This window comes from Elgaria multicarinata, chromosome 13, assembly GCF_023053635.1.
Source record: "Elgaria multicarinata webbii isolate HBS135686 ecotype San Diego chromosome 13, rElgMul1.1.pri, whole genome shotgun sequence".
Lineage (NCBI taxonomy): Eukaryota > Metazoa > Chordata > Lepidosauria > Squamata > Anguidae > Elgaria > Elgaria multicarinata.
In genome coordinates this window covers 26,798,794-26,807,910 of record NC_086183.1, presented here as the reverse complement: position 1 = coordinate 26,807,910, position 9,117 = coordinate 26,798,794, and the positions used below count along the sequence as shown (strand labels likewise).

Here is a 9,117-nt window from a genome sequence, read left to right as displayed (position 1 = left end):
CCCCAAAAAAAACCCAAAACAAAAACCCATCCTGTTGTCCCCTCACAACATTCTGAACAAATGCCTGCCCTGAAGATTAAGGAATTGATCTGTGCTAAATTGTGGGGAAGGGAACCGGGGAGACACGAGGCTTTGGCAAGTTTCAAAAAAGGAGGATGTGTATAATTAGTCCAGGGAGGAAGACTAGAAAATGGGAGAACAGCACAAGGTGCAGACATAAAAATCCAGAATTTCAACTAAGAGGGACATAATTACCCTGGAAGGGGGAACGGGAGGGAGGAAGGAGAGAGAGAGAAACACATGTGGTGAAACAGCCACAGTCGGAGCATGGGCCCAGGCTATCAAGTTGTGTATACCAAGTGGTAAAAAACAAAAATCTGATAGCCCCTGTCCAGCAAGAGAAAGCCATGTCCCTAAACAGCTTTCCACGCACATTGTAGATGCCCTTTCAGAGTGAGACTCACACAGAGCCCGAATTGAGCCACCAGTTTTTATGTGGGACTAATCGGCCTGCAACAGGAGCTGGCTCAGGTTCTATGCCAAAGAGGGCAAGATCACGGCAGCCTGAATACGACACGTAAGTCTGCAAAAGTTCTCCTGCTGACACTTGTGGGGAGTGACCCCTCTGGCCAAGTTCACTCGGACATCACAAAGACATTTTCAGGCTTGCCATTGCCTTCATAAGGGCTAGAAACTCTACATTCCAATGCAAACGTGTGCCAACTGAGCAAGAAGCAAAGCGAGGGCAAACTTCTGCTCTCAATGACGCTGCGCAACGTTTGTTCACGTGCGGTCATTTGCCGTGAATTTCTGCAAGCTTCTGGCGAAACGGCTGTTTGAGGATTGTTTTCGTTTTCTGCTGAATCAGCACAGTATGGAACGGAGGGGACATAGACCATGGTGCCTGGCACAACTCTGGGTGCAAGACAGAAGGTTAACATAATCAACAAGAAGAAGCTGCAGCTTGCATCATTTGTTCAGGTTGCAGAATATGCCATTTCTCAACGCAGGACTGGGGTTCTCTTAAATTGTTTTTCAGCATGGTATACACTTTTGCCTGGAGGAAGGGGGTCAACTTGGCACTGTGGGGTGGGGAAGGGGGAACAGCAGCAAGACCATTAACACAATGGTTAACCCCAAAATCTCGCCCTCTTCAGTTATTTACAATGATCCCACCGCATCCACCATGTGTCCAAATTAACCCATTTGCGCTTCTCCCCCCCCCCCCCAACCCCTCATTGTCCAGACTTGAATGATGTGCCCTAGGGCCTCTCTCCATTGCTGTGGCCCTTGTTTTGAGATAAGTCATCCCCCACTTCCCCATCTTCGTGCACCCGCTGGTGGAGTGTGAGGTTGCGGAGCTGCCGGAAGCTCTTGCTGCAGTGCATGCACGGGTAGGGGCGCCCTGCTGCGGCCGCCGCATGGATCTGCTGATGGGCCGCCAGCTTGGATGGGTAGCAGAAGCTCTTTCCGCAGCGATTGCAGGGGTACGGGCGCTGCCCGGTGTGCGTGCGGCGGTGGGCCGCCAACTTGGACGGGTAGCAGAAACTCTTGGGGCAGTCGGCGCACTTGTAGGGGCGCTCCGGCGTGTGGATCCACTGGTGGGCGGCCAGCTTGGAGCGGTGTCCGAAGCGCTTGGGGCAGAGGGTGCAGGGGTACGGGCGCTCGCCGGTGTGCGTGCGGCGGTGGGCCGCCAGCTTGGACGGGTAGCTGAAGCTCTTGGGGCAGTCGGGGCATTTGTAAGGGCGCTCGGCACAGTGGGTCCATTGGTGCGTGGCCAGCTTGGAGCGGTACACGAAGCGCTTGCCACAGTCTTTGCACTGATAGGGGCGGTCCGAGGGCAGCACGGCCGGCGGCCGGGGACGGCGGGGGCGGGCGGGCTTGGGGGACTCCGTGGCGGGTGGGGAAGACAGGGCGGTGGGCGAAGGCGACTTGGCGTTCTCCTTCAAGGCTTGCGGGTCTGGAAGGAAAGAAGAAAAATCAGAAACCTATCGCCATCTGCCAGACTCCCCCTTTTCCTGCCTCAGCAACCCCACGGAGCCCCCTGGGAGAGGTTGAGAGAAAGTGGGAAGTAATAGTGGTGGCTCTGACCCCCACGTTCTGACAACTGGCAATTGTTCTTTTTGGATGATCCGTGGCTGAATTTCACCTGCGGCTGGTCCAGAACAGGTCCTACGGGGCCACATATGCCTGCTAATCTAAGCTGATGTGCTGAAAGGATGTCTGCTTTTTTTGCTTCCAATGACCTGTCTTGCTTTTTTTCTCGCTTTTTACCTTATCTTAACGGAGGAGGCTTCTTTTCTTTCCCTCATTGGTGCATTCTTTGCCTCTGAATATCCAAAATGACCTGCTGCCTACTGGCAAACCATTGAGCAGAACACCCCACCCACCAGCAACGTGCGGCTCCTGACAGGTTCCCCCGAGCGAACGTGGCTTCTCGCCAGAAAAAAGGTTCCCCAGCCCAGGGCAGACAGCAGTGAACTAGAAACTTTGGACTCGAGGGCCTCCTGACTCAGTATGGCATAGCTTTGTAGGCTCGGTATAGCTTCCTTCCTTTCTCAGCTCCACGATTCCCTTCCCTTCAAGGCGGCCAACCGGCAGCCCGCACCTGGTCTCTGACCTGACGACACTAATTAATATAGCAGGGCGCGGGAAGTCCGAGGGCGGAACAGGTCACAACATCCCAGCCTCGCAACCAGGGCGTTTCCTTACCCGCAACGTTGCCGCTCAGAGGGTTGCTGGCCACTCCGTTCTTGCTGTTGCTCATGCAGGGCTGTTCTCCTCTTTCCAGCATGAGGACAAGGGTTGGTCGAGTGAGAATGTAACCTGCACCAAGGAGGGGAGGGGGAGAGAGACGCACAAAATGAGTCCAGTGTCATATGCAGCAGTCAGTCGTGACGACAGGATCAATGGCTACTTGTCCTGCTGTCCTACATCAGAGGCAGTATGCCTATGTACACCAGGGTGTTGTTGCATTGACCTGCTTGGGGGCTTCTTATATGAAACTGGCTGGCCACGGTGTGAACAGAATGCTGGACTTGATGGACCCTTGGTCTGATCCAGCAGGGCTCTTATGATGTCCTTATGATGGGGCAAGGTGGGGTGGGGAGGGGGTTCAATAGAGAGGCTTAGGCTGTGTGCATCCTGCCAAAACAAATCTGCCCTGAGAAAAGCTAAATGTTGTGGCCTCCAACAAGTTTCCAAAGGCTGGATCCAGGATTTCCTCTCTGCCCAGTTTTTGGCGATTCCTCCCCACTCCCACACACACCACAGCTCCCCCCATCCTGTAAAGTCTGACTCTGCATAGCATTTTCAGGGAACTGGAAGGGCTGCCATGCGAAGGAGGAGTCATGCCCAAACAGCTGTCCAATATACATATTTACAACTTCGAAGCTGATCTTGCTGTAGAGAAAGATAGGAACTGGGGAGAATTCCAGCTACCCTATTATAATCTCTGGAGGCTGCTTTTAAATTGAATTAGAAAATAGGGACATCCAATCTCCCATGTAACATTTTGGCCCCAAGGCAAGCTTGTGAACAGCCCCTTTCCGTAGTCGCCTATGGTGAGTAAGAATTGGCTCCAGGCGACTAGGAAGACCAGCTTTATGGAAGTTGGGTCTTCCTTCCTAGGCCACAATGAACCAGCATCAGAAGGTGTCAGCAAGCAGGCTAGCCATTTTTGTGGACTCATTTGCAAGTCCGGCCTCGGCTTGGCACGGGGCAAGCTGGCGGCGTATGGATTAGACCTGCGTTAACTGACGGCCCTTCAGTAGCACAATTCCCTCGTGGCTTCTTGTCTCCCACGAGGCCCTGGGATCCAATTACTGCTACATTCGGCTATTGCTCAACATGGCGTAAGTGTGGGGTTGCTATGGTAACTTCCTCAGAATACAGGCCAGGAAGGAGGAGAGAAAGAGGAAGAGAGATATGGCACAGAAGCCAAGAAGACTAGACAGAAGACTAGACAGTTGTGTGCTAGTCCAAATAAAAGTGGGTGGTGGTGATGATGGGGGCTTGGAGGGGCTAGGGACAGGTTACCTAAAAAAAAAAGGTGTACACAGAAACAAAACAACCCCTCTTGAAGGGGCCGCTTGTTTGTGCCAGAGTTTGGCCCTGGCGTCCATTTTCAGCGTCAGACCTAGAATCTGAAAGGTACCAGGTTAAAGTAGATAAAAGTCCCCCTCCTCAATAATAGCCCTCAGATGTCAAAGGTTCTTCTAACATGGAAAGCTACAATTTATTTATTTATTTCATTTATATCCCACCTTTTTTCCTCCAAGGAACCCAGGGTGGCATATATAATCCTGCCCCTCTCCGTTTTATCCTCACGACAACAACCCGGTGCAGTGGGTTGAGAGTCTGTGACTGCCCCAAAGCCACCCAGTGAGTTTCCATGGCTGAGTGGGGACTAGAACCCAGATCTCCCGACTCCCAGTCCAACACTTTAGCCACTACGCCACACTGGCTCTCACATACTGAGTAAGACCATTGGTCTGTCTAACCTGGGCCAGATCTACCCACACCTTGTGTGGAATCATCATGATTCCATCATGACAATGCTATAACCCTCTTGCACATTTACACCTCGTAAGGTGCACAATGACATTTGTGGCAGTATTTTGGATTAGGTGGAATTAAAAAGTAGGAAATAACACCATGGAAGCAGTATGTGGAATGTGGTCAATAATGCAGTCATGTAAATCTAGACCCCAGAATTGTCAACACTGACCAGGAGTGGCTCTCTGGGGTTTGAAGCAGGAGATTTTTTTTAGCCCTACCTGGATTGAACCTGATAACCTCCTGCATGCAAAACAGGTGCACTACCACTGAGCTATGCCACACACACTACTTTCAGATTAGACAGTGGTATATCCAGATGGGCCAGAGTTCCAGTCTTCTTCATTCTTATCAAAGCTGCTTCCCTCACCCTGGTGTACCTCCCAGATGAGCTAGCGTACAACCCGCCCCCATCATCCCCACCACCATGGTTGCGGGTGCTGGAAGTTGTAGTCACGCACTTCAGGAGGCTACCGGATTGGGGAAGGTTGTGTAGAGATTAAGTGCTGGAAAGGACTCTTGCTTCTGACAAAAAGTGTCTATTTTACTCCAGAGAAGTTCAAGGCAGTCAAATATCAGGGCCAGAGCATTGGAGGCTGGTGGCTCCGATATCAGTGGGGCGGTAAATCCGCTCCGGCTTTCAATCAGAATTCTAAAGGAACTGTCCGAGGTGTTTCTGAACCTTGGATAGCTCCTTTAGAGTTTTAACTGGTTCTGAGTGAAACCCGGAGCAGATCTCCCCCACCCCCGGCATCGGAGCCTCCACCTGTCTAGAGTAATCCATATGCCCCAACAAACGACACACATGTTTAACTTTGGAGCTACCCTGTTCAACATTTTTAGGGGACACAAAACTGGCACCTTGGGGTCCCCAGCCACTCCCCACCGGGGGCAAATGTTTGTACACACGACAAGAAAAGCAAAGAAACAAGAACACGTCATATTCAAGCTGTGCCTATCTATATTTAAAGTACGATTTCCGAAGCAGCAGGAAAGTTTAGAGTGTCAGCCTGCAATCCTGTGCTCACTCACCTGGAAGTGAGCACCACAAAGGAACACGACTGGACTTACTCTTGAGTAAACATGCATAACATGGCGGTGGAACTGATGGGTTTGGTGTTCAGTTCAAGTGGACATTGACGTTTGCGGAACATGGGTAGGCTTCCCATAACCCATTTGAGCATGAGTTCCTCTGACCCAGTCCAGCAGGGGAGATGTATGCACACTTTGCAGCACCCACTAGGAAAGCTGGCCCGTTCTGGTTCTCGACAGAGCCAAGTTTTTATTGCTACCAAGGCTGCTATCCTGTGCATGCTTACCTGGGTGTGTGTGTGGGGGAAGTAAGCCCCTCCAGACACAGTGGCACTTACTTCCAAGTAAAACACTGGTGTGTGTGTGTGTGTCGCTCTGCAACTGGGGCTCAGCCCCTCTCCGGAGGAAAGCAGCCTGCCTTCCTCCGCCATCTCTAAACGGAATGGACCCTGTTGAAATCCTCTGTGTGTTTGTGTGATGTATTTACACGCGACGCAAATCTGGATTTGGTGCAATGCACCCGGTCTACACCGTCTTCCTATCTTATGCCGGCATACATTGGTTTACAATCGTGGAGTGGGGGAAGAACCTGCCCCTTAAAATCACCCACCCACCCACCTCTCTGCCCGTGCCAGGCCCAGCGCAATGCAAACCCACGGGGCTGCCTTCGTATCCTATGCACCGATCGGAGCTCCCCCCTCCCGCGCCCACCCCCCACATCCATTTCTCCAGCTGGGCCTTCTGCTCCTTCCTCCTCCTGCTGCTGCTGCCACTCACCCGCCCGGGAGCCTCCCCCGGCCTCAGGCTGCCTCTGGGGTCTCCCCTTCATGAGCCGATCGCGCCGGGTCATGCTGTCCCCGCGGGGGGCCAGGCGGTGCGCTCCACCGCATCCCTTTCCCCAGCGATGCGCGGCCGCAGCAGCAGCACCGACAGCAGCAGGCCGGCTGGAGGGGAGGGGAGGGTCTTTCTCCCTTGCAGCTGCCTCGGCCAATCGACGCCTTCCCAATATTATTTGGGGGAGGGGGAGGGAGAATCGTGTGTGCGTCATGACGTGGCAGTGACGGAAGCGACGTCCGTAGGGCTCCTCAATTGCATTGCTCCCCCCTACAGCATGCACACAGACACGCTCAAGACCAAACTAAAAACAAGAGGCAAGACCTACCCGCAGGTGGTTTAACATGGACCTTTTAAAAAATGGCATTTTTAGTTCAGTTTAAAATAAAAAACTGGTTGCAATGCGCCCAGCAAACATTAGTTATTTGGCGGATTAGAACTTTACTAAATTCATTCATTCATTAACAGCCCAATCCTTTTTACAGTGTGTTTCCTCAAAAGCAAACACTTTCAAGTCAGTATGCGCTTAGCATTGCACCCTAAGAAGCCCAATTTATGCAACGCCTCTTACTCCAAAAAGTACATGTGTGTGCATATATCTGTGTAAAACTAACTATGTAAATCATTTAAGTGGCAAGTTTCTAAACAATGTACAAAAATACAGTAAGAGCTCAGAATTAAATACTGTACAGAAGACAATGTCACCTTGGGAATGCTTGTTGGGAAAAGTATGCTTTTAGCTGGCACCTAAAACCCCAGTAAAATTAATCCCTAATTTTGGAGTGATAGGAAGTTAATAAAAGTGCTACGTCCAAGCCATCAATCCCAAAGCCTTGAGAGCTACCAGGAGGGTGTATACATTTATTTCTTCGATTGTAAGATGCACACTAATTTCAGTACCACCAACAGAAAAACCAAACCAAACCCAAGACACACCTGTGATTCTAAGACACACCCCATTTTTAGAGCTGTTTATATGGGGGGGGGAGTGCGTCTTAGAATCGAAGAAATAGGATATTAATAATAATGCTAGTACACTGCTTGTTTAACAAAATCGCTAAGCGATTTGCCTGCTAAAATATTTTTAAAACCACTTTTTAAAATGCCCATTAGTAAACAATTACAGGCACGCCAACCAAAAATGAATAGCAAACAATTAAAGCAATGAAAAAACAACTATAAAAATAACCAAATGGCGCAGGAAGCCTTTGCATAAATAGGTATGTTTTCAGGAGGTATTTAAAACGCAATGGGAATGCCATAGCACCCTGCCGCTTGGTTGGGGAGGGGGGTATAGCTCTATTCAGCCCAAATTGCAGAGCCCTGTGTCTCCCTCAACCTGCACTTTCACCTGCCCCATTTTACTCTCATGAAATCTTGCAGGATATTTCTTAGGATTTTAAACCGCTATTTTCAGTACAAAAAGTAAATCTTTAAACCTCTTTCCCGTGTTCCCTGTTTGAAAGCTCAATACTCTGTAGACGGAATGGGATTTCAGAAGCCCTCTGCAAGCGACCAGTTCAATGATCAACTTGTGACCCTGCCCACTTTTGGCTCTGGATCCGCCCATTACTGGCTTCAGTCCCGCCCACCAGTAGTATGCGGCGGACAAATCACCTGGCCCTAGATTGAGAACCCCCGAAAAACATTGGGAAAGGGGATAAAAGGAGGGAAACTTATTTTCTATAACATTTCTATCCGCTCTTTCTTCCATAGAAGTCATGGCAATTTCCCATTTTATGTAGGAACCGAGCAGACCCTGTCAATTTTAACTTCATCAGTCCTGTTGGCTTTTCTTTCCCAACCATCCTTCAGACTACAATTCCCATTGACCCAAGCAAACTCTGCAGATGTGATGGATGAGACCTCTTATCATCCATAGGTAGCATGGGCATGATGACTGGGGGCAATGGGGGTTGTAGTCCAAGCAATCTGGGGGCCACCAAATTGGGGAAGACAACCCTGGGATATTAACAGTCCAGTCCTATACAAGGCTATGTAACCCCTATAGTCGGATGGTTTAATCCCTTGGGCGGAGTCCGCACTCAGAGGGAGGATTAAGAGAAGAAACAACAAAAAGCATTTGTTCTGTCGGGAAGCTGAAAGATGGAGAATCGATTTATGGGCTCATATCACCTTGTTTTAGGTAAACAGAACTTTGTCTACAGCATTGCAAGGGGACGGGGTATCGTTTTTGTATCTTTGATGTTTGTTATAATTGCATTATTATTGCAAACCCAGTACTTCAATTTGCAATGTATGAACTACAGGTGGGTGGATTGTCCTGTGGGCTAAAGTTAAGGATTCTACAGAAGGGACTACTGAAGTATCCTGCATCTTGTGAAACCAAAGACACTTTGGGACTGGCCTACTGCAAGTTGGAAGCAAGAATTCCAGATTAATGTTTGGACTCAGGGGGAACTAACTGTTGCATTTATTTGCGTTGGGAAATGGTTGCTTGTTTTATACATTTTAGCTCTTACTAAAGATGTGCTTGTCCGGTTATATCTTCGCAAGTTTTACTCTGATTAAGCCCCCTAGGACCCACGCAAGTAGAGGTCAGACCTACTCAGAAGTAAGCCCCCTTCACTTCACTGGGACTTACTCCCAGGTAAGCACGTATAAGATCACAATGCAAAGGCAGCGTTTCAAATTACCGGGGCAGGATCAACACTGCTGCTTTAAAGCATTTTA

The 9,117-nt window shown here is 49.9% G+C and overlaps 1 protein-coding gene across 1 annotated transcript; it reads right to left on the bottom strand.

Moving 5' to 3' along the window:
- Positions 1–140: 140 nt before the first annotated feature.
- On the bottom strand, positions 141–6,471 carry ZNF575 (zinc finger protein 575). Its single transcript, XM_063139900.1, has 3 exons — positions 6,367–6,471; positions 2,713–2,826; positions 141–1,960 (listed from the first exon to the last, which is right to left on the bottom strand). Exons 1-3 carry the CDS (start codon positions 6,437–6,439, stop codon positions 1,263–1,265), a joined length of 885 nt encoding a protein of 294 aa, XP_062995970.1. The 5' UTR covers positions 6,440–6,471; the 3' UTR covers positions 141–1,262.
- Between the last annotated feature and the right edge of the window lie 2,646 nt (positions 6,472–9,117).

What these genes read in the sequence shown, in the direction of transcription:
- ZNF575 (XM_063139900.1), bottom strand. Translation starts at nt 6,439, where the DNA reads ATGACCCGGCGCGATCGGCTCATGAAGGGGAGACCCCAGAGGCAGCCT. An exon ending in CGGGGGAGGCTCCCGGGCGG is followed by an intron (nt 2,827 to 6,366) that starts GTGAGTGGCAGC and finishes TCCTTGGTGCAG; the next exon opens with GTTACATTCTCACTCGACCA. An exon ending in TCTGAGCGGCAACGTTGCGG is followed by an intron (nt 1,961 to 2,712) that starts GTAAGGAAACGC and finishes CTTTCCTTCCAG; the next exon opens with ACCCGCAAGCCTTGAAGGAG.